The 26,074-nt window shown below is 44.3% G+C and overlaps 1 protein-coding gene and 1 pseudogene across 1 annotated transcript; one reads left to right on the forward strand and one right to left on the reverse strand.

The window, feature by feature from the left end:
* Positions 1-26,074, reverse strand: part of LOC131302589 (protein DETOXIFICATION 14-like) — a 145,086-nt pseudogene that overhangs the window by 86,282 nt on the left and 32,730 nt on the right.
* On the forward strand, positions 5,467-19,618 carry LOC131302852 (uncharacterized). Its single transcript, XM_058329644.1, has 5 exons — positions 5,467-5,531; positions 5,630-5,753; positions 5,845-6,117; positions 15,569-15,750; positions 18,967-19,618. The coding sequence occupies exons 1-5, from the start codon at positions 5,467-5,469 to the stop codon at positions 19,616-19,618; spliced, it is 1,296 nt and encodes a 431-aa protein (XP_058185627.1).

Raw genomic sequence — 26,074 nt, forward strand, 5'->3', positions numbered from 1 at the left:
AATTTGAACCATTTGGAGGGTCTACCTCATCTTTCAAGTTTATTGAAAACTACAATTTCAATTAATAGGCTGAGCATGCCTTTCATCTTCCCTTTCGGCGAGGGAACACATTTCCTTGGGGACGAACCCATCGAAATCTATCCCTTCGTTGTCAGGGTCAACACAGTTTATTCAAAAGCCAGTGAAGTACAAAGAAGCAAGATAATGCGTTCAAAAGAAAGCCCTTCAGGGTTGCCAAGTATAGCAAAAGACTTGAATAGAAGCTACGACCTGGAAGGCTAAGAGGCACAACCTCCGACTCAGAACTAGACTTAGACAACTTGACAGACACCGTGTCAGACTCAGACTTAAAAGTGTCAATGCAAAATAGACGAGATTTGAAGATGCAACTTTTATAGTTACCCTTGGCTTCCTCACCGAGAGGTAGGATCTAGTGGATGTCCGGCCCAAGCAATAACACTTCAGCATCCTCAGCTTCTTCGACCAAACCTACTCTGTGCTCCTTTGAACAATGACTTCAGTCCGTCAATCCGCTCCTTTGTAAGCTCCTCATTACCGTCAATCCAAATGTCAGCAACAAAGACCTCGATTACCCAACCTACAGCCATCATGTTAATCTCCGGTTCGAATAGGATGGATACTATTGGTTTGGGTTGGCTTTCTGGAATGATATAGTGGCTAGGGTTGAATATAGTGGAACTAGGGTTGATTTGAGTGGAGGTGATAGATATCTGACCAACCAAAGGGTCAGAGTTGTGTTGAGGCAAGGAGTTGGAAATGACGTTGGGCTTTCATGGAACTTGAACCGTGCCATTATCAATGAGATCTTGTATCTCATGTCGAAGACGATAGCATGAGTCAGTGGGATGGCCAGGCATTTGGTGGAAGGCACAGAAGAGGTGAGGCTTGTAACCCAAAGGTAGGACTTTTGGTGGGGAAGTTGGGGTCAAAGGTTTAAAATGCCCAGATTTGACAAGTTTCTCCATCACTGTGGACAGAGGTGCCTCAAAGACAGAGAAATTTTGAGGTTGGGTTCGGGCCTGGTAGCTTTGGGCATTCTGAACCTGATTGATGTCGGCAACATGGTTGGGGAAACAACAACGTCGTCCCCACTTATAGTCGTGTTGGCGTAATTGCTACCACCAAATAGTGCGCTACTATTTCCAGAGTAAGCCCTCGGCTTAGCTTTTTGAGTAGTGGAAGAAGAAGATTCTCCTCTTGGTAGAACTCCACTTTGCAGGGCCTTTTCAATGGCCAGCCAGACTCGAAGAAAGTTTCAAAGTTGGCAGAAGCTTGAACCAGCACGAGGTGCTTGGCGAAGTCAGGCTGAAGATTGCGGGAGATGATGCAGAGTTGATCCCTCTCACTTGGGCGATCAGTCATTAGAGCGGCTTTGGCTTTCCACCTCTTAACGAAATCCACAAAGGACTCCTTTTCTTCCATTTCGGTGGACTCCAACTCACGAATAGTCATCTTGAGTTGAGAGTTGTAATTGTACTGTGCAACAAAGGCAGCCCTAATGTCCTCCCAAGTTCTTCTTTTGGAGATGTCAAGAGACAGAAACCATTGAAAGGCGGGCCCAAAGAGAGTCTGTGGGAACAGTTGAGACATAGCCTCACTTTCCACACCCAGCAGCTTCATTGCAGCATGATAGCCAAAGAGATGAGTCTTGGGATCACCGCTCCCGTCGAACTTAACCAATTCAGGCATCTTGAATTTGTCGGGAAGCCTAGGATTAGGGTATAAGCAGAGACGATCCAAGTCAATTCCTCTTGCGCTGATCTTCTCGGATTTTGAGACAGCTTCTTCCTGCCTAGCCATCTTGGCCATGAGAGCAGCCATGTCAGGGTTTTGAATAGGCCTAACAGCAGAAAGGTTGGGGTTCGGAGCGAGCACACAAGCCTCTCTAGAGATGGACTGAACAATGAGACGCCCTGCATGGTTTGGATCCTCGACAAAGACAGGTTCTGCATGAACATCCTTATCGTCCTTGCCTTCCCCTTCCAGCATTGTGTGGGCAGCGTGCCCGGAAAAAGAAGGGCGGATCGATGAGCACGCGCTTTTGACAGATGAACGCTCAATTCAGAGTCGCCACTTGGATTTGAAGGTCCGACACCCAAGGAACCGAACTTGAAACGCTCGTTGCACTGTTTGATTTGAAAAAGGTGAAGACACCAGTCCGTCATAACCATATCTGGGTTCGGGAGCCAGGTTACGAGAGGGGAAGGGTTTTATGGCACCCCTCTCGCCCAATCCGGAGATCGGTCTCTACTTAGGCATTTGCAAAAATATTTGCGATTCTGTTTGATTAATCAATTCTTTAACCAATTAGGGGTGGGGGAACAGTTTAATAGGGGATTAAAACTGTAACATGTTTGCAGGATGTGAATGATAGCATGGATGAGCAGTTAGTATAGGATGAGAATAGACTGTTGTAGGAGTTTAAGCAAACTGGAAGCCCCTGTTTTGGATTGACTTGCGCAGGAAGAAATCAGCATGCACTGAACAAGTCATTGCATGTTGTTTACTCCTGCGCGCGCAACTCCAAGACACGCGCCCGCCGGTGAGCTCAAACCCACAGCTCTTATTCTCAAGCCCTCTGGGCTCTGGAAGGACCAGTGCACACCCAGGACAAACCATGCAATTATTGTAGGGGGATGAAAACAATTGACGCTTCGGATCAACTGGATTGCAACGGCTTATTCGTGCCTCTTCACCAGAACCCTAGCTAGACGTCTGAACCCTAATCTGCAAAATAGACAGGGGGTGAGTGCACCTTTGCCTCTCGTGGCAAAGGCCCTCCGATGCCTTTGTTAGTATCACGTACTAGAAAACTCAGCCCTAATTATCAGTAGGAAAGCAATAATAATGCAACGTATTGCGTACCTCTCACCTCTAGGTTTTCCTCATATTTATAGATTTATGGATGCTTGCTGTCCAAGCATCCTTATTGCCATAGGATTCCTAACTCGTATAGGAAACCCAGGATATCAAGGAGTCTCGTTTCCTTTATCAGTTTATGGAAAAGAGTCCTTTTAGGATTCTTTTCCTTTAAGAGCCGAACATCCCATACTCGTTGGGTATCTTTCTCAGATCCTATATTCTTGGGATCTTTATCCCTATATGAGACATGACTATTCTGGAATCTTCCAGAGTATTCTCTCTGCTCCTACTCTCGATTGGAGTTCCATCTTTGTTCGGCCGTCTCATAGCCGAACAGACGGCTTGGACCAGTTACCTCACATGTAACTGGTCCTTGAGCCCGTACAACCTTCCTGGACCATTGACTTCTCATGTCACTGGTCCATATTGCCGAACACTTGTTTAGCATGATGACTGTCCTGTCTATATTCAAACTATGGTCCCACGTACCATTTATTCGGATATCGATTGCATTGCTTTCAACCCGGGATCACTCGTATCACGTGCTAGGTTCTTTACATCATCTGTTCGGCTGTATCATAACCGAACAGTCTATTTATAGCCATGACTTCTCATATCACTGGTCCATATCGCTATTCACCGAACTGCTCGGCGATAAGTCCAGTCGTATTTACCACGTGTTCCCAAACATCACGTGTTTGGTAACTAAATGTATCTGCTCGGGAATACCTCCCTACAATTGCTCCCCAGCTTCATGTATTTACCACTGTTCGGGGGTAATATATGACGCTTAGAAACAGAATTCTATCTAGACCAAACTCTTTTGATCCCATGCAGTCATAATTTCAATACTTCATTGATGCCTTTTGGCGCCTATGTCATTATACCATTTCGGGGTAAACGACTCCACGTGGCACGTTTTCGTATGCCTAGCATTAACTTCGAACTGACGTTCTATGAAACGGCGTCAGAACGGTTTCTGCTTTCCGTTACTTTTTCCTGTAACGGTGTGAGAGGAGACGTTTCGTCTCCGTCTCTCACCCTTAAACCCCTGAAAGGGCTCCGTCTGGTCTTTTACCCAGAACTCGAACTTTCAGTCTCTCTAAAAACCAGGCGAAAGCATCCCGCTATCTGCCATTGCCGCCATCTGCAAATTCGATTGCACTCCAAGAATTCATCACGGTATCGTTTGTAAGACTCTCGTTCCAACTCCATTTCTTCTGCTTAGGTTTTCATCTGAGATTTCATTCTCAGATTGTGGTCACTTCTAGGGTTTCAATCACGCCCATTCTTTCATTTACGTTTTCTTCGAGTATATCCATGGCGGATGAACGTGATACCCCTCCTAGACCCAGTAAGTTTAGGAAACTCTGTGAAACCCCAACTGCCATGGCGGCATTTAGGTCTGAGTATAGTATCCCTGATAATGTGGGGCTCGAACTCGCCCCTTTAGGAGCAGATAGGGATGGTGGCTCCTGGGATAGAATGTGCATCCCTATCGTGGCCATCGTCGAAGGTGGGGTCCGATTTCCTCTTCACCCACTACTCCGTCAGATCCTAAACTGGTATCGACTCACCCCCATGCAAGTATCAACAAATGTCTTTAGGCTGATAATGGGTGTAATAGCTTTGAATAGGATTCTAGGGACCCAGTTAGGAATTTGGGATATTCAGTGGTGGTACAGTATTGTACTAAACCCTGACTATAATACCTACTATTTCAAAGTTAGAAGGGCAGAAAAGCGCTTCGTGCTCAATCTGCCAGATTCTGCTCGTGACCACGAGATCGACTTCCTCTATGTGACTGGAGCATTCGAGCCCTTAGGGGAAGATGGCCAAGTGATAGGGCTCCATTGCCCCCACATATGGGGTTATCCACGTATGCTCTTGCTTTTTATCTTTTGCAATTTCTTCATTTACTGCTTTCTCGTAGCTTTCTTATGAACTAAATTTGGTTTTTCAATTTGAAACTTGCAGCTGAAAACGTTAACAAACGTCCTAGACGTGAGCCGAGCTACGTCCGAGCAGGGGACATTAACAGGATACTAAAATATACAGAAGAACCAGGTACCCGAACAGCTGGTCGGGGTCGAGACGCTGATATACTGCTGGGATACGAGCCTTCGTATAGAGGGGTCATTGACAGAAGACTCGCCCATCCCAGCACTAGTGCCGCGTCTACATCCACTGTTCCCCAACCACACAGTTCAAGGCTTCAAGCTGGTGGTGTCACTCTTGCCGGCCAGTCAGGTGATATTGTTATTCCTGACGGTATACCTCAAACACGTGTGGTACTCAGGAGATCACGCCGCAGGCAACTCATTGCCGAACAACAACCCGTTCTTCACCAAATTACCAGTCAGTCGTCCTCATCCGGATATTCTCGATCACCTCCAACCTCAGGTACGATGACACACCAACCCATCAACCTCAGTTCGTTACTCACTGTCTCCTCACGGGGACGAGGTGCTACCAATAGGGTAGCATCAACTGACGCCCTTCCCCCGCGTTCACGTCGCAATAGGGGGGGATCTGCAAGATCATCATCTTCTCCTCGGGAAGATAGTCCAGTTGAGGCTACCGATGCTCATCGGGACAAACGTCCCAGGAGCGAAGAAACTGGAGAACCTCTCAACCAAACTACTACTGTAGTCCAACAACCCCATTCTTCGAGTACTCCAGTGCTTCCCGAAAGCTGGACCCCTAATCTCATTAGGGGTGATCGGCCTGTTCACATTGGGGACAGTGCCAGCTCTTCGGAGACAGCACTCGCCCTTGCCCAAGGTCTACTGCTCCCTGTGGATATGCAGAAGGAGTCTGAAGCTACTCCTGATCGGCTTGTCGCCACTGGACTTGTCAGTGGTATTAAGGTAACGTGACTTAACTTTTTCCACATAAGTCTTTGTGCATATTTCGTGTACCATGGATATTCTCATTATCTTCTATTCGGTGTTTTGTCAGTTCATCCAAAAGATGGTCTCGTTGGGCCAAAAGTTTGAAGATGCTGATAATGAGAGGATCACATTGCTGAACAACAATACCAGACTGCTTCGTACGATTACTAGACTTGAAAGGGAAAGAGACAAAGCCAAAGCAGACTTCGTTGAGGCCAAAAACAAACTTGGAGCTGCTGAGGAGGGGCTCAATCAGGCACTGTTGGAGATCGATAACACCAAAAAAGCATCATATGAAGATGGCTACCAGAAGGGCTATGATGCCACAACTGCCAGTTACGTGGAACAGATGCCAGCTTTACAAGACCAGGTCTGGATTGCCAGCTGGGAAACCTGTCTGACAAAACTAGGGGTTGCTGAGGATTCACCCTTCTGGGTTGACAACGAGCTGCCTAGCACCCGTGTTCAAAACATTGAAGACACTCCAGAGCCAGCAGGTCATCCAGAGGAAGACTTTGAACGGCAAATTGAAGAATTTGCCAATGCTGAGGAAGATATCCCCACGGATGTGGATCCTACTGAAGCTCCTGCTCGGGATGTACCTATTGAGCCCATCAACTTGGAAGAGAATGTAGTCGAGGGTAGTGCTGATACTGAGATCAACACTGATACTTCAGAGGTCCAGAATGTGGATTGATTTGGTAAGTATAAGAATTGTTTTGGTTGCTGGTCCTGCGTGACCATAAGCATACTTTGGCCCTGTGAGGCACCAGTTCAGTTTAAATACTTTGTTAACACAGGTATTCGGCCCTTCGTGGCATAACCTTATGTTTTGCTCGGCGTCCTTTGTTGCTGCAACTGTTCGTATGCAATTTTTCAATCTAAGTATGTCGTACCATTTACGTATCATTCGTTTGCATAAGTATTTCGTACTTTTTAGCAAATCTTTCACGCCTGTTAAGTTTCACGTACTTAATGTTGTTTAAGTTTCACGTACTTAAAAACATTTGTTTCCCAGTGTCTCGCACTGTTTTAAGTTTAGTACTTTACAAGTGTATTCATACTTGTTAAGTATCACGTACTCACACAAAATCGCCTAAGTATCACGTATTTAGAACATCACACAAGTGTTTCGTACTTGTGTTTCAGTTTCACGTACTGAACTAAATGTGGCTTACATTTAAGTCAAGCCAATATAGGTTCTCAAGTATCACGTACTTAAAACACCATATAAGTATCTCGTACTTTGAACGTCCATACAAGTATTTCGTACTTGTATTTGTTAAAAGAAAACACACAAGTATTTTCATACTTGCTAAGTATCACGTACTTTAAGAAAAGACATACAAGTGTGTTCATACTTGCATTCAAATGTATACCCAAGTTTCACATACTCAAAAGGTATACCCTGCTCCCCAATACGAATAAGGAGAACCAAACTCGTAGTTCGTATTTAAATACCACAACAGTTATTCGAAAGAAGTGATTGTATTCATAATCTGTAAAACGCAAGAGGGCGTTACTCGTACCCTTTTAAAAAATAATCAAAACTAGAACAAAGGAATTATATTCGTAATTCCCACACAATCACGTAGTGTAAATCCAAAACAGGATTTAATACTTCTAAACAAAGAACTTTCGTAAATTATGAACATTCCAAGGCCTTGGAATTGGATCACCATCCAAATCTGCCAATTGATAGGCTCCTATGCCTATAATCTCAGTTACTCTATATGGGCCCTCCCAGTTGGCCCCCAGCTTGCCTTCGTTAGCCACCTTGGTGTTGCCGAGCACTTTTCGTAGCACAAGGTCCCCAACACCAAATTCTCGAGGGTGAACATGCTTGTTGTAGCTTTTCATCAGCTGTTCTTGGTAAGAAGCAAGATGAACCAAGGCTTTTTCTCTCCTCTCCTCGGCAAGGTCAAGCTCGATTTGAAGGGCCCTGTCATTGCCTCCACTTTCAACCAGAGCTGTCCTGTTGGTCGGCAGACCCACTTCCAGAGGTATGACAGCCTCTGTTCCAAATGCCAACGAATAGGGGGTCTCTCCCGTAGACCTCCTAGGCGTTGTTCGGTGAGCCCACAAAACTAACGGTAACTCATCAGGCCATTTTCCCTTTGCTTTGTCCAACCTCTTCTTTATCCCATCTAGGATAGTTTTATTGGATGCCTCTGCTTGCCCATTACTCTGAGGGTAGGCTGGGGTGGAATAAAAATTTCTTATTCCATATTGGGCACAAAAAGTCTTGAATTTCTTCTGAAATTGGGATCCATTGTCTGTAATCAATGAATAAGGGACCCCAAAACGAGTGATGATGCTTTTCCACACGAACCTTTCTATCATAGGCTCAGTGATTTTGGCCAGTGGTTCTGCCTCAATCCACTTTGTAAAATAGTCAGTTGCAACAAGCAGGAATTTTCGATTCCCAGTTGCTTTGTGCAATGGACCCACGATATCCATCCCCCATTGAGCAAAAGGCCAGGGACTTGTTAATGGCACCAGATCTTCGGCGGGGGTTCGAATCATTGGTGAGAACTTTTGACATTTCTCACAAATCTTTACATACACCTTTGCATCTTCTTGCATGTGCGGCCACCAGTAGCCTTGAGTAATTGCTCGGTGGGCAATAGATCTGCCTCCAGCATGGCTCCCACATGTTCCCTCATGGATTTCATGAAGGAACTTCTGTACCATCTCAGGATGTACGCATAGCAAATAGAGACCTATAAAGGATTTCCTATACAACTTTCCCTCTGAGGACAGCCAAAACCTAGCAGATTTGACCCTTATCTTGTGGGCCTCCTTTTTATCAGAAGGGAGTATCTCATCTCGTAAGAACTCCATTATTGGGTCCATCCAACTTGGTCCTTGGTTCACGTCCAAGACCAAGTCTACATTACTTCCTATGCTTGGCTCATTTAGGTATTCTACCGCCACCCTTCTTTTGAACTCTGTTGGTACTGCTGCAGCCAACCAAGCTAAAGAATCTGCATGAGCATTCTGTCCAGAACTTATTTGCTCAATATATACCCTCTCGAAGGTATCGAGCAAGTCTTTTGCTGCCTGCACGTAGGCCATCATCTTTTCATTCTGAGTCTCGTACTCGCCGGACAGTTGATTCACAACGAGCTGGGAATCACAATACACCCTGACCCGTTCTGCCTTAAGGGTTTTTGCACTTCTCAATCTTGCCAAGAGTGCTTCATATTCAGCCACATTATTCGATGCACTGAATCCAAGCCGAACAGAGAGTTCAATCAAAACTCCTTGAGGAGGAAAGAGGACAACTCCAATTCCGGAACCAGTATTACACGCTGATCCGTCAACGAATAACTTCCATTCTTTGGGATCGTGTTCGGCTACGGGTTGATCCTTTAATGATGATGTCTTAGCTGCCTGTTCCTTTCTCGTAGGAGGCAAGGGAGCAACAGTCGGGGAAAACTCTGCCACAAAATCAGCCAACACTTGGCCTTTAATTGCTGTGCGTGGCTGATACTCGAGATCATACTGACTTAACTCTACGGACCATGTCGAGATCCGTCCCGAGAAATCTGCCTTTCGAAGCAGTGATTTTAATGGATACTCAGTATAAACCACAACCTTATGGCTTTGGAAGTAGTGTGGCAATTTCCTGGTTGTTGTCCTAAGTGCCAGGACAAGTTTTTCTAAAGGCAGATATCTCGTCTCTGCATCCAACAATGTCTTGCTAACATAATAAATGGGGATTTGTTCGATCCCCAAATCCCTCAACAAGACTGCACTTACTGCATGCTCGGAAACAGCTAAGTACAGAATTAAAGACTCACCAGGCTGTGGAGTTGACAACAGTGGGGGCTCGGCCAAGTACTTCTTCAGGTCCTGGAAAGTTTGTTCACATTCTGCTCCCCATTCAAATCCCTCCCTTTTTTTCAATAATTGAAAAAAGGGTCTGCATTTGTCACTTGACCTGCTGATGAATCTGTTAAGTGCTGCTGCCATTCCAGTCAGTCTCTGGACTTCCTTGGTAGTTTTGGGACTCTGTAGTCTTTGTAAGGCATCAATCTGATCGGGATTTGCCTCTATCCCTCTCAAAGTTACCAAATGGCCCAGGAATTTTCCTGAACCAACTCCAAACGCACACTTCGAGGCGTTGAGCTTTAATTTATACTTCCTCAGGATTTCGAACACTTCCTTTAGATCAGAAATATGCCCTCCCTTTTCTTGACTCTTTACCACCATATCATCTATGTAAACTTCCAAAGTCTTCCCGATGAGCTTCTTGAACATAATGGTTGCAAGTCTTTGGTATGTAGCCCCAGCATTCCTCAGCCCAAACGGCATGACACTGTAACAGTATAACCCTCGTGGTGTGATGAACGAAGTCTTCTCTTGATCAGGTTCAAACATAGCAATCTGATGATATCCTCGATATGCATCGAGAAAACTCATTCGCTCGTAGCCAAAGGTTGCATCAACCAATTGGTCAATCCTAGGCAAAGGAAAACTGTCCTTAGGACATGCTTTGTTCAAGTCTGTGAAGTCCACGCAGACACGCCAATTTCCGTTCTTCTTCTTTACCACAACAGTGTTGGATAACCACTCTGGGTAATAGACTTCACGTATTGCCTTGGCCTCTAATAAACGATCGACCTCTTCAATCACTGCATCTACATGCTGCGCGGCAGCCCTTCGTTTTTTCTGAATGATCGGCTTGTGTTGAGGGTCAATGTTTAAATGATGACAGATCACGTCTGCATCCACCCCGGGCATTTCCTCTGGCACCCATGCAAAAACATCAATATATTCCTTTAGAAATCTTATTGACTCAGCCTTTTCGTTTGCTGATAATGATTTCCCAATCAAAAAATATCTTTCAGGATCAATCTCGTTGATCTGAATCTTCTCCAGGCCCTCAACCACTTTTTCAGCCGGGCTTCTCCCAACATCCTCGATGGTTGGTTGATCTGGTACTTCTAGTGTGAGAACATGGTGGACCTTTGGGGTTGTTTTGATGATGGAAATCAAGCATTGTTGTGCTACCTTCTGGTTTCCTTTAAGGACTTCAATCCCATTTGATCCTGGAAATTTCACCATCTGGTGATATGTCGAGGAGACTGCTCTCATTTTGTGCAACCATGTCCTCCCTATAATCACGTTATAGGAAGATGGGACATCGACTACCAAAAAGTCTGTTCTTAACACCACAGATCCAGCCCGAACAGGTAAAGTCACCTTTCCTAGGGGCCAGACTGCTCCTGCACCGAACCCAATTAGAGGTGTTGTTGATTATTCTAAGTCTGATTGGGCCAGGCCCAGCTTCTTGAATGCATCATAGTACAACACCTCTGTACAGCTCCCCGAGTCCACTAGAATTTTTTCGATGTCGTATTCCCCAACTCGTAGGGTTACGACCAATGCATCATTGTGGGGTATTTGGACCTCCGCCAAATCATCGTCACTGAATGCCATGCTCTCGTTGCATGCATTAGTCTCTCGCCCTCTCTTGTTTCCCAACCGCATCACGTGCTGATCATGCTTGACCTGTCTTTGCAACAGCCTCACCTCACTCCTTGTATAAGGTGCAGCCAACCCATGTATCATATGGATCACGCCTTTAGGGTGTTGCTCGTAACCCAGTTCCATGGCCTTCCCTTTCTCTTTAGGGTCCTCCTGGATAAACTCTTTGAGATAGCCCCGAGAGACCAAATCATCAAGGTGCCGCTTGTATACTTCACAATCCTCGGTCATATGGCCCCAATCTTTGTGATAACTGCAGTGCTGATTCGTAGCACGTTTTGCATCTTTGTCTCCACCTAGACTTGGGGGCCATTTAAAATATGGCTGATTCTTTATTCGATAAAGAATCCTGTATATTGGCTCTTTCCAAACCGTAGTGATAGAAAAGAAGGACTTGGGGTCAGGAGCTTGCTTGTCCTTGTATGCCTCCTTCTTAGCCTGCCCGTACTCCCTTCTGTCTTTGTAAGACTTGGGTTCTGGCTTATCCACCTTTTTGGCAGGTGCCTTCTGCTGTTCGGCAACCGTCCTGCCATCCTCACGGAGTATGTCATCCTCCATTCTGGCGTGTTGCTCTATCCGTTCCATCAATTTAGCCAAGGTGGCTACTGGATGTTTATTCAATGAACGGCGCAGCTCCCCCCGAACAGGCAAACCAGTTTTGAACGTAGCAATTGCATACTCTTCACTGCAACTTTCAATCTCATTGAAAGTTTCCCAGTACTTCTTTGCATAATCCCTGATCTGCTCGTTCTCCTCCTGCTTCATGGTGGAAAGACTCTCAAAAGTCTTTGGGGCCTTTCTGCTCGTTAAGAACCGAGCAGTGAATTCCTCTGCCAACTGCCTCCATCCTCGTATGGATCGTGGGGCCAACTTATGAAACCAGGATAAAGCCACCTTGCCAAGACTGGAGGGAAACATCTTGCACAAGATGGAATCATCCCCCTCATGCATAAACATGGCCTGTTGGTAATGCTGTATGTGAGCTACGGGATCCGTATTTGTCTCGTAAAGTACGAATGCACCGTGCTTCACTCTGCTCGGCAACCTTGCTTCTTGTAGCCTCTTCGTAAAGGGAGAGGCTGCAATATTACTCAGGGCCTTGCGTGCTGCTTCTCGTGCAGTCGCTGTCCCATCCTCTTGCTCCTTTGACTTGTGGGCCGAAGTCTTGACCCAATCAGCATCAGGTCTCTCGTACCTGTCTCGATGATGCTTTCTCGTGTCCTCTTCCTCGGGGGTAGAACTCCGGTCTCTGCTCCTCCTTTTTCGTGAAGAAGTCCTTCTCTCTGGTGTTCGGCTTCTACTTTTTTTTCCCCTTTTTCGTGGAGAAGCTTCATGACGCCCTATGACAGGACTTCTGCTCCTTCTTCCTCGTAAAGGATCTTTTCTGTATTGTACCATAGCATACCTACTGCCTCTAGAATTTCCTCGAGACAGGCCAGAATCCTCCGGATGCTCCCTAATTCTTTCCAATTCTCTGATCTCATGCTCTCGTTTTTTAATCAGACGAGCATATTCCTCGACTTCTTGCCTCTTCCTATCAAGAACGTCGTCACTATGGTGCACACTCCTGGAGTGCGCGATCGATTCATCCCTTTGATGGGATTTACTCCTTCTCGTGGATCTCGAAGCCGTCTCTCCATCTCCTCTATTTTTGGAGTTATGATGCACGGTAAGGGGGCGGTCCTTACTCGTGTTCCTTCTGTGCCCACCCTGGGGCTTTCTCGGAGCCCCAGGTGGTGATTTGTCCCTTCCCTCATCTAACACATCTTTTGGTTCATGCGGCGTTGCTGGAGTTACTTCCACCATGGTCGTATTTCAAAAGGGAATTCTTTCGTTTCCCACAGACGGCGCCAATTGTAGGGGGATGAAAACAATTGACGCTTCGGATCAACTGGATTGCAACGGCTTATTCGTGCCTCTTCACCGGAACCCTAGCTCGACGTCTGAACCCTAATCTGCAAAATAGACAGGGGGTGAGTGCACCTTTGCCTCTCGTGGCAAAGGCCCTCCGATGCCTTTGTTAGTATCACGTACTAGAAAACTCAGCCCTAATTATCAGTAGGAAAGCAATAATAATGCAACGTATTGCGTACCTCTCACCTCTAGGTTTTCCTCATATTTATAGATTTATGGATGCTTGCTGTCCAAGCATCCTTATTGCCATAGGATTCCTAACTCGTATAGGAAACCCAGGATATCAAGGAGTCTCGTTTCCTTTATCAGTTTATGGAAAAGAGTCCTTTTAGGATTCTTTTCCTTTAAGAGCCGAACATCCCATACTCGTTGGGTATCTTTCTCAGATCCTATATTCTTGGGATCTTTATCCCTATATGAGACATGACTATTCTGGAATCTTCCAGAGTATTCTCTCTGCTCCTACTCTCGATTGGAGTTCCATCTTTGTTCGGCCGTCTCATAGCCGAACAGACGGCTTGGACCAGTTACCTCACATGTAACTGGTCCTTGAGCCCGTACAACCTTCCTGGACCATTGACTTCTCATGTCACTGGTCCATATTGCCGAACACTTGTTTAGCATGATGACTGTCCTGTCTATATTCAAACTATGGTCCCACGTACCATTTATTCGGATATCGATTGCATTGCTTTCAACCCGTGATCACTCGTATCACGTGCTAGGTTCTTTACATCATCTGTTCGGCTGTATCATAACCGAACAGTCTATTTATAGCCATGACTTCTCATATCACTGGTCCATATCGCTGTTCACCGAACTGCTCGGCGATAAGTCCAGTCGTATTTACCACGTGTTCCCAAACATCACGTGTTTGGTAACTAAATGTATCTGCTCGGGAATACCTCCCTACAATTATAAGCAGCATAATATACAGTTTGAAGGCTGTAAAGCCCCACAAATTAATAAAACACCCCATAAATAGTGTGGGGACAAAATAATAGCCTAAAACCAAGTTACTCGTGCAAGGCCACTCACTGGTCATAAGCGCTCTGGCGCGCGATGGTGCCACTCTGTCACGCGATGGTTTGAGCCTTTTAACCAGTGTGTGATTTACACGTTTCTGGGTTCTGGTACATATTCAGAAAGGTCCCAGGGGTACTCCAAGACAGTAGAAATGCAAATTAACTACAAAGCTAGCAATTTATACTCGGAAAAGCAATAAACTGGTTTTTTACATGCTTGCAGAGTGATCTATATACAAAATACAACATAAAACAGTAGGACACCAATCCCCATGAGGACCATCGCGCGATGACTAAGACAGTCGCGCGCATGAGTGGGTCCATCGCGCGTTGGTTCCTACCTCGACGGTTTTTGAAACCTTGCCAGCTTTAGGACCAGGACAGGTATTGATTACCAGCCTTGGCCCTGCCAGCCCCCCTCAGGTTCAGAACAGAAAAATAGTAGGTATGCTATACCTAGATTGAGTTTGAACGGACGATTGAGCTTTGAGGTTTGAAACTTGAATGAGGTGTTTGAATGGTTATGTGATGGAAGAAGAAGAACAAGCTATGTGCTTGGTTGAGGTGTGAAAATGGAGTGTAATCCTTCTTGACATTCTTGAACCCTTTAAATGGATGAACAAAGGGGGTATTTACAGAGAGAGAGGGAGGTGAATCTGGTTGGTGCAAGGAGAAGAGCTCAGCCAATCCACGAGGCTGGCTGAAGTTTGCTTGGTGGTTAAGCTTCCCAACTGATAAAGGTGATGGGGACATCTTGGACCATCGCGCGATAGAGTCAGTCTGGCGCGCGATGGTGCGCCCTGGCACGCGATGGTCAACGATCAAGCTTTGACTGTTGACCACCACCTAGCAGTTTGACCATCACGCGATGGTTTCAGTCCGTCGCGCGATGGTGCGCCCCGGCGAGGGATGGTTGCGCCCTAGCGCGCGTGTACCACCTACTCACGCGTTGGTCAACAGTCAAGCTTTAACCATTGACCAACACTTGTCAAGTTGATCTACAAGCGCAGGCTCTCAACCAATGCGTGCCAATAGGGTTTTTGGCTCTTTTGAAGTGGCTTAGGATCAAGTTAGGTTCAAGGGTTTTGCAAACATTCAAAGCTCAAACACTTATCATTCCCGGGGTGTTCTTGATCCGTTTTATCATCCGGGAATCAAAAATCGTAAGTAAACTAATTTGGAAGCCCAGATTGGGGTGTCTACACATTGGAGGAAGACGAGTGTTGATAAGGTAATTTAGACGGGTGATGGAGGCATCAGTCTGAGTGGCCCTCTGCTCCATAGCAATGATACTATTTTGAAGGTTCATGAGCAAGGTTTCCAGAGTGAGCGGTTACGGCTGATCTGCCATGACAGGTTTTTCTGATAAGCCTGAAGAAGCTGTTGAAGATGGGGAAGCTGGCGGCGTGGCTTTTTGCAAAATCGATGGTGAACTCGACTGTAGAGTGGCCAACAGTGAACCTGGAGAAGCCTCCGTTGCGACTGACAGGGAATCTAGCCTGGCGAGTTGTTGAAACGGATTCTGAAGACGTTCCCAAGTAGGTTTGGCTCTTCCTTTCGGTACCCTCTTGTTCGGTACAATGGTTCCAAACTAGACAGTAAAGTAATTGAAAGCCCAGTGACATTCCTGCAACAGCAGTTAATTGCAAAAAGAAATGCAATGTACACGTCATCGTCGTTGGTGTCCTCCTAGACTCTACAACTAAAGACAAGTCTGTCTCATGAAGTCCGAACGCTGCCAGAATCCTCAACATTCTTTTCGAGGGTGTATCCTTGTTTGGAGTCAAAATAGTCTAAGCCTTTGACTATTCTGTTCTCGAAGTTTCAACTTTGGAGTCAGAAGAACTCGGTGTAGATGACATGATACCTTAACTAGGGTGGCATAAGCGACACTGCGCCATAGCCTAAACGGTGTACGTGTTACGCACGATAACCAAGGTGGTATAAGCATCACAGCATTCTCTCCATTGTTCCTTGTCTTCTGTTTGAAACCTCGATCGGGTATTATACAAGGATTTAGAAAGTCTTGATTTTCCAAAGTCTTGTTGATCTAAGGACTTTGAAAATTGATAACGTGCACCATCAAGATGCACGACTCTTCATCGGGTCTAGCAGCGTCCTAATAAGCATAAGACAAACTCGAAAAGAAAGACAACCTAGAAGCCGCCCTAAACATGCTCCTTTGCATAACTGTATGTATGTACAGTGCATGCGATAGGAAAAGCAGTAACACATAGACAGTGTATGGAGGTTAGATGCAAGTAGATCTTACCCCACAGGTACCTATCCTAGTTTGAAGAGTTCTAATGCTTTGTATATGCAAAGGCTGGTTTTGGTTTGAGGGAGTTCCTCGGACTAAAGCCAATATATACCTCCCGCTGCTCGCATAACCGCAGAGTAACAGTCGAACGGTAAAATGACTTATCATCGTTGAAGGCTGTTGGGCATTCGGGTTCCCTGGTCTTCGGTAAACCGTGTCGGTTTGCCAAAACGCTCCAACGCGGCTATCCAACATCGATGCATATGAAGATGCTAAAAAGTTGATTAATGGAACAGAATCACAAATTCGCAAATGTCTTTTCAAATTTGGCTCTCTTTATTAATCAATACATAGAAGAAACTACACGAGAGAACAATCGGAAAAGCCCCAGTCAGGATGGCCGGACACGAGGTCCTGTTAAATCACCATTCCTTTCTTTAGCAGCGCAAAGCTCACTATTTTGACAGACTTTTGTGCTATTGTTCTCAAGTGTATTAAAATCTAAGTATAGACCAATATTGATTCGATATCTCCAGCAGAGTCACCACTGTGGGCAGCATGCCCTAAAAAAGGCGGATCGATGAGCGCGCTTTTGGCAGACGAGTGCTCAATTCAGAGTCGCCACTTGGGTTTGAAGGTCCGACACCCAAGGAACCGAACTTGAAATGCTCGTCGCGCTATTTGATTTAAAAAAGTGAAGGAACCAACCCGTCATAACCATATCTAGGGTCGGGAGCCAGGTTACCAGAGGAGAAGGGTTTTAAGGCACCCCTATTGCCCAATCCAAAGCTCGGTCTCTACTTAAGCATTTGTGAAAACATTTGCGATTCTATTTGATTAATCGATTCTTTAGCCATTTAGGGCGGGGGAACAGTTTAATGGGGATTAAAACTGTAACAGTTTGCAAGATGTGAATGATAACATGGATGAAAAAACAGTTAGTATAGGATGAAAACAGACTGGTGTGGGAGTTTAAACAGACTGGAAGGCTGCTGTTTTAGAGTGACATACGCAGGTGGAAACCAGCATGCACTGATCAAGTCACTGCATGCTGATCACACCTACGCATGCTACTACACGACCTACGCGCGCCAATAAGCCTAAGTCCACAGCTCTTATTTTCAAACCCTCTGGGCTCTGGAAGGACCAGTGCACACCCAAGACAAACAAAGCAGTTTATAGGCAGTTATAAGCAGTTATAATATACAATTTAAAGGCTGAAAAGCCCCACAAATTAATAAAACACCTCATAAACAGTGTGGGGACAAAATAAAAGCCTAAAGACAAGTTACCCATGCAACGCCAGTCACTCAGGCCAGTCACTAGTCAGAGACCGACTGGCGTGCGTGTATTGCCTGCCGGTGCGCGCAGGATATGCCCTAGCGTGCACAGATATGCGACTGGCGCACTCGAGTCTGAGCCATACCAGTGCTTGGTTTACATGTTTCTGGGTTCTGGAACAGGTCTAGAATGATCCCAAGGGTACTTCAGAGTAGCAGAAACACATATTGAACTAAGACTAACAGTTTATACTAAGGAAAGCAGTAAACTAGTTTTTATCATGCTTATAGTGATCTATATAAACAAAAAGACATAAAACAGTAGGAAACCAATCCCCGCACGGTTTTGCGCGCGCAGCCACGGAGTGGCGCGCACGTATATGGGACCGGTGGGTGCTGGTTCCTACCACAACAGTTTTTGAAACCTTGTCAGCTTTAGGGTCAGGACTGGTATTGATTACCAGTCTTGACCCTACCAACCCCCCTCAGGGATCAAAACAGAAAACAGTAGGTATGTTATACCTAGATTGAGTTTCAAACGAAGTTGAGCTTTGATGCGTTTGAGACTTAATTGAGGTGTTGGAAGGAGGAAGAGCAAGCTATGTTTTTGAGGGTGTAACTTAAGGCTTTAAAACTTGGAACTTTGTAACCCTTTAAAACCTTTAAATTTTGTAACCTTTTTAAAAAACTTGAATCCTTTGAAAGAGAAACAAAGGGGGATATATATAGGAAGAGATGGAGGTGAATCTGGGAGGTGCAAGGAGAGGAGCTCAGTTAGTCCACGACGCTGGCTGAGATTTGGTTGGTGGCTAAGCTTCTCAGCTGATAAAGGTGACGGGGACAGGCTAGGTCCAGCGCGCGCTGGTTGCGCCCTGGCATGCGCGTGGGTCAACGATCAAGCTTTGACTGTTGACCACCACCTGGCAGTTTGACCAGCGCGCGCTGGTGTCATACTAGCACGCGCGTGCCAAACCAACCCGCGCATGGGTCAACAGTCAAGCTTTGACTGCTGACCACACCTGGCAGCTTGACCCGCGCGCGCTGGTTCTCAACCAACGCATGCCAGTAGGGCATTTGACTTTTGAGTGGTTTCGGCTAGGTTTAAGGGTTTTTCAAAAACTCAAAGCTCAAACACTCGACATTCTCGAGGTGTTCTTGATCCGTTTCATCATTAAGGAATCAAAAACCGAAAGTAAACTAATCTGGAAGCCCAGGTTGGGGTGTCTACATTCTGGTTATTACCGGAGATTTATAAGAGATTATGGCAAAATTTGTCAACCTTTGAATGTCTTGCTCAAAAAGGGTGCTTTTGGTTGGACTGCAGAAGCTGACCATGCTTTTATTCAGCTCAAAACTGCCATGACCATAGCTCTAGTGTTGACATTGCCGAATTATGCCAAGCCTTTTATGTTAGAATGTGATGCTTCTGGTAAGGGAGTAGGGGCAGTATTAATGCAGGAGGGCAGGTCTATTGCATTCTACAGCAAGGCTTTATCTCCTACATGGTTGGGTCTTTCCACTTATGAGAAAGAGCTTTTGGCAGTAGTGATGTCAGTTACCAAATGGAGACACTTTTTGCTAGGAAGGCAATTTATTATCAAGACAGATCATCAAAGCCTCAAATTCCTTTTAGAACAACGAGTTACTACTCCCATGCAACAGAAGTGGTTATCCAAATTAATGGGATTTGATTATGAAATTGTCTACAAATTAGGCAAAACCAATGTGGCAGCAGATGCTCTTTCCAGAATGAAGGAAGATGTCCAGTTCGTACCAGATTTTCAGGGGACCCTTGCTACGATGACAGTAGTACTTAATTTGTCAATAGGTAAGGGAGCTTCAAGCCAGCTGGGAGCAAGACCCTGAACTTAAGAAACTTATCCAAGCTTTACAACATGATCTAGCCAATTATCCCTTTTTCTCATGGCAGCATCAAATGCTCTACTTTAAATCCAGGTTAGTGGTGGGAAATGATACCCAATTTAGACTCAAATTAAACCATGAGCACCATGCCAGTCCAGTTGGAGGCTACTCTGGGGGTGAAAGGACCTATCAATGGTTGAAGCAGGCTTTCTTTTGGAAAGGGATGAAACAGGTTTTGCCAAAGACACAAGACTGAGACTGTGGCCTCTCCTGGTTTGCTCCAGCCTCTACCTATTCCAGAAAGATTGTGGAGTGACATATCTATGGATTTTGTTGAAGGGTTGCCCAGTTCTAGTAACAAGACTGCGATTTTTGTAGTAGTGGGGGGAGTCAATTGTAATTGTAGTTTGATTCAGGAGCTTTACGAGCAATATTGTAATTTTTAGTTTGTTAGGGGTGGTTATTCTGTTAGGTGGTTATAAGGAGAAGGGGGTACATAGGAGTGGGTGTGGGTGGTTGTTACGTCTTTCTTTCCTTTCTCTCTATCATACTCCTGTAATTTCTCTCTCTCTTCCCCATTCTTCTTCTATAATTCATCTTCTGTAATTCTTTCTGAAGTAATAATAAATGTCCATTGACCCTATTCTGGGTTTCATTTCTTAAGGAAGGTCAATCAGTGGTATAAGAGCCCTACTCCTCTAACTGTGGGCGATCGGAATCATGACAGAAACTCGTGCGCAAGAGCTTAAACGTTTGGAAGATTCTCTTTGAAAATTGGCACACGCAACCAACGACTCCGTTCACCGGCTAACAGATGTTACGGATCGTCACGCGGCAGCCATGGATGGTTTCAAAGATATGATGGATGGGATCAAGAATTTGATCACCACTCCATATCCAATACTCCTGCAGAATCACGTAGTGTGGTGAAACGAATTACTCCAAAGGATTTTGATGAAAAGCGAGCCAAAGGGTTATGTTTTGGCTGTGATGAAAAATATATTCGAGGCCATGTATGCAAGAAGAAACAGCTGTTTATGATTGACATTGGCGATGATGAGGACGAGTTCGTCGAAGCCCAGCAAGAACTGACTCCAGATGACAATTCAGAGGAGTTCCATATTTCAGTGCATGCTCTATCAGGTATACAGTCCTATAGAACCATGAGGATTAAAGGGGTTATCAAAAAAACTGAGATCAACATACTTGTTAATTCAGGCAGCACACACAACTTTTTGGATTTAGGGGTAGCTAAAAGGGCTGGAGTTAGAATTTACCCCACCAACCCTTTAACCATTTTTGTGGCTGATGGTACCAAGATCATTAGTAAGGCCTTGGTTAAGGATCATTAGGGGACCATGCAGGGTATTGATTTCAATTCTGAGGTACGTTTATTGCCATTAGGGGGATGTGACATGGTGTTAGGGGTACAATGGTTATCAACCTTGGGGCCAGTCCTTTGGGATTTCCAGCAATTGCAAATGCAATTCTCAGTTTCTGGGAAGAAGCACATTCTTAATGGGGGGGTACTACCACTGATGTGAGGATTGTGGATGCTAAGCAGATGCAACACATGTTGAACAAACAACCTTCAGGCATGTTGGCCCAATTCTACAATATCCAAGCTGTGAATTCAGGAGAGGTACCCTCTGATTTGCTTCAGATTCTGCATACTTTTAATGATGTTTTTATTGAACCCAAGTGTCTACCTCCTTTTAGAGCACATGACCACCAGATCCCACTTCAGTCTGGTGCTCAGCCCCCAAATATCAGGCCTTATAGGTACCTTTATATCCAAAAGAATGAGATTGAGAAGTTAGTAAAAGAGATGATGGCATCTGGTGTAATCTGACATAGTGTGTCACCTTTTTCTTCACCTGTTCTGTTGGTTAAGAAGTAGGATAACACTTGGAGAATGTGCATTGACTATAAAGCCTTGAATAAAGATACAATCAAAGACAAATTCCCCATTCCTATTATTGATGAATTGTTGGATGAGTTGCATGTAGCAAGGTTTTTCTTAAAATTGGATTTAAGGTCTGGCTACCATCAAATCAGAATGCACTCTAAAGATATAGAGAAGACTGCCTTTAGGACTCATGAGGGTCATTATGAGTTTTTAGTCATGCCTTTTGGCTTGACCAATGCTCCATCCACCTTCCAAAGCCTCATGAATGATGTGTTTAGGGCCTTTCTCAGAATATTTGTGCTTGTTGTCTTTGATGACATATTGATCTTTAGCAAGACATGGCCTGAACATTTGCAACATGTTTCTCTTACATTGACTAAATTGAGGGAACACCAATTATTTGCCAAGATGTCCAAGTGTGCCTTTGGGCAACAACAGGTGGAGTACTTGGGACATGTGATAAACCGCCATGGGGTAGCAGTTGACCCTGTTAAAATTGAGAGCATGCTGAATTGGCCTAGGCCCTAATCTATTAAAGCACTTAGGGGTTTTTCGGGGCTTACTGGTTATTACCGGAGATTTATAAGAGATTATGGCAAAATTTGTCAACCTTTGAATGTCTTGCTCAAAAAGGGTGCTTTTGGTTGGACTGTAGAAGCTGACCATGCTTTTATTCAGCTCAAAACTGCCATGACCACAGCTCCAATGTTGACATTCCCCAATTATGCCAAGCCTTTTATGTTAGAATGTGATGCTTCTGATCAGGGAGTAGGGTCTTTCCACTTATGAGCTGGAGTGTAGGCCTATGGCATTCTACAGTAAGGCTTTATCTCCTACACAGTTGGGTCTTTCTACTTATGAGAAGAAGCTTTTGGCAGTAGTGATGTCAGTTACCAAATGGAGACACTATTTGCTGGGAAGGTAATTTATTATCAAGACAGATCATCAAAGCCTCAAATTCCTTTTAGAACAACGAGTTACTACTCCCATGTAACAGAAGTGGTTATCCAAATTAATGGGATTTGATTATGAAATTGTCTACAAATCAGGCAAAACCAATGTGGCAGCAGATGCTCTTTCCAAAATGAAGGAAGAGGTCCAGTTCGTACCAGATTTCCATGGGACCCTTACTACGATGATAGTAGTACTTTATCAATGGGTAAGGGAGCTTCAAGCCAATTGGGAGCAAGACCCTGAACTTAAGAAACTTATCCAAGCTTTACAACATGATCGAGCCAGTCATCCCTCTTTCTCATGGTAGCATCAAATGCTCTACTTTAAATCCAGGTTAGTGGTGGGAAATGATACCCAATTCAGACTCAATTGATCCATGAGCACCATGCCAGTTCAGTTGGGGGCCATTCCGGGGGTGAAAGGACCTATCAACGGTTGAATGAGGCGTTCTTTTGGAAAGAGATGAAACAGGTTGTGTTGCAATTTGTGGCAAGTTGTGACGTTTGCCAAAGACACAAGACTGAGACTGTGGCCTCTCCTAGTTTGCTCCAGCCCCTACCTATTCCAGAAAGATTGTGGAGTGACATATCTATGGATTTTGTTGAAGGATTACCCAGTTCTAGTAACAAGACTGTGATTTTTGTAGTAGTGGACAGACTTAGCAAGTATGCTCATTTCTTGCCCTTAACTCATCTATACATTGTTGCCATCGTGGCTCAGGTCTTCTTAAACAACATTTTCAAGCTCCATGGTATGCCTCAGTCCATAGTATCTGATAGGGATTTAGTTTTCCTTAGCAAATTTTGGCAGGAGTTGTTTCGTTTACAAGGAATTGCTCTGTGTATGAGTACAACTTATCATCCCCAATCTAATGGGCAAACAGAGGTGGTTAATAGGTGTGTGGAAAATTATCTGAGGTGTTTAACAAGTGATAGGCCTACAGCTTGGATTAAATGGCTTCCCTTAGCTGAATGGTGGTATAACACCACCTTTCATGTTTCTACTGGAATTACTCCTTATGAGGCCTTGTATGGACAAAAACCTCCCAATCTCATGCATTATATTCCTGGGGGTACTATAGTCGCAACAGCTGATGCTATGTTACAGGACAGAGCTACCATACTTACATTGCTCAAAGAACACTTGGCTACCTCACAACACCAAATGAAACAGATTGCAGATTAGCATAGAACAAAAAGGGCATTTGATGTGGGAGATTGGGTGTACCTCAAACTTCAACCTTTCAAACAAGTGACTATAGCTTTTTGTAGGAATGCTAAATTGGCCCCTAAGTATTTTGGTCCATATCAAGTGTTGAGAAAGGTTTGTACTATTGCCTACGAACTAAAGCTTCTTCCCCACTCCCGAATACATCCTGTCTTCCATGTTTCTCTCCTTTAAGAAGAAGCTGGGAAGTCATGCTGTGATCCAAACTGAACTTCCACTAGTTGGGGAAGATGGACGAATGCAGTTGAAACCATTAACCATTTCGGACAAGAAGCTAGTCAAACGCAACAACAGGCCTTTCACAAAATTTCTGGTCCAGTGGACAAACTCTATTCTAGAAGATGCAACCTGGGAGAATTGGCAAGAGTTGCAGCGGCGTTTCCTCATTTCTAACCTTGAGGACAAGGTTGTTTTTAAGGGAAAGGAAATGATAAGCATAAGGGAGTCAATTGTAATTGTAGTTTGATTCAGGGGCTTTACGAGCAATATTGTAATTGTTGGTTTGTTAAGGGTGGTTATTCTGTTAGGTGGTTATAAGGAGAAAGGGGTACGTAGGAGTGGGTGTGGGTGGTTGTTACGTCTTTCTTTCCTTCCTCTCTATCATACTCCTGTAATTTCTCTCTTTCTCTTCCCCATTCTTCTTCTATAATTCATCTTCTGTAATTCTTTCTAAAGCAATAATAAATGTCCATTGACCCTATTCTGGGTTTCATTTCTTAAGAAAGGTCTATCAAATTTCAGCGGTTATCCATCTGCTCATATAGATAGATCGATCGATTGTCCATCTTCTGCTACGACATGCGTGTGTTGCTGTTGAAATTACAGAAGCTAAGTTCAGAGAGAGAGAACGAGAGAGTTTAGGGTTTGAACAAGGAAAAGAGAGAAGGGATTTCCCGTGATTTGGCTCTAAATATTTGGGGGAATGGCGCCTTTCCCTTGGTGAACGTTGTAATCAAGTTGAATGAAACGCTATGAAACTTCTTTCCCTCCCTACAGTATAGTGAACGCTATGGTAACCTAATATACAACTCTATTATAGCATCTTGAAAAAAATGCTATAAGATTATGCAATTAAAAGTCATATGTGTTGTAGTGAATATATCCCTTGTATTGTGTTCTCTCTTGATCCTAACCTACTTAGTATTTGTACCAACTTCGTGTCTGCCCAATTTGGTATTGTGTTCTCTTTATTGTTCTCTCTTGATCCTGACCTACTTAGTATTTGTACCTACTTCGTGTGTGCCCAATTTGGTATCAGAGCCATGTTGTTCACTCTAGCTTAAACCCCTACTGGGAAATTCTTTTTCAAACTACTTCAAATCTTTTCCAAAAAGAAAAAAATTGAAGCGTATACTCTGTGGTTGCCTTCTAAGGATCCTCCACATTAGAAACTTTATTCATTAACTATTTTGGGTATAAAATTTTTGTATCAGTGGGTTAAAAGTACCTAGAGACTTTGGGTTTTGTGTAAGCAGTGTGTCTCAGTTTATCTACCCTAGTATACAGAATTTTATTGATCAAAATTAGTTAAAGATCTCATATTGAAAAAGAAAAGATTTGTTGTATGAGGAAACGAAGAACCCAGATTTTTTACCTAAAGAATGAATTACCTATTTTCTACCCATTCCTCTATCACCTTATCTCTTGTTCCTTCACGATCGTCCACTAACAAAAATTCCTCCGCCTCTTCTTCTAATCTTGAGTACTTATATGAGTTTGAATATCTTCCTGATGATAGTAAGGTTCCCCTTATTAATCTCCCTTTCTTAAATCCCTATAATGCTTTTGTTAGACCACAAACCTCTGTAAAAAAGATCGTCACCCAACTCTTCTCCACAAAACGATCAACTTCGGTAAAAGAGTATGTCCAAGCCTCCAAATTTGATCAGTGTTTCATATCAGCTACAAAGGCTGAACAACTTTTACCCTTGGAAATCCCAGTTGATTTGCCTCGCATCTGGCAACAACAAGGATTTACTCATCTTCACTTTGGAGCAATCAAATTGGCTGTCACTTTCCATGGTAGAAAATGTTTACCTGTTACTTCCAGAATTGCTCTGGTAGATACCAGGTTCTTACAGTATCAGCATGCTTGTATTGCTACAGTTCAAACCACTTTAAATGCTGGAACTATAGTTTTCACCTATTATCCGGCCAAACTTCAACATGCCCCTAGCAGATCTTCATTTGCTAACAGCTCTAAAAGTGCAAGTTCAAATTGGTGGAGCTTCCCCAAATTTCCACCTCATATGCAGTAACTCTCCACTACCAAATGGCCTATCGCCTTCAAAACCATGCCTTAAACATGTCATTACCCTCCTCACAAATGAAGCCCTTTTCCTAACCATCAATGCACCTCACCAAGCTTC

The sequence above is a fragment of the Rhododendron vialii genome, chromosome 10a (genome assembly GCF_030253575.1).
Source record: "Rhododendron vialii isolate Sample 1 chromosome 10a, ASM3025357v1".
NCBI lineage: Eukaryota > Viridiplantae > Streptophyta > Magnoliopsida > Ericales > Ericaceae > Rhododendron > Rhododendron vialii.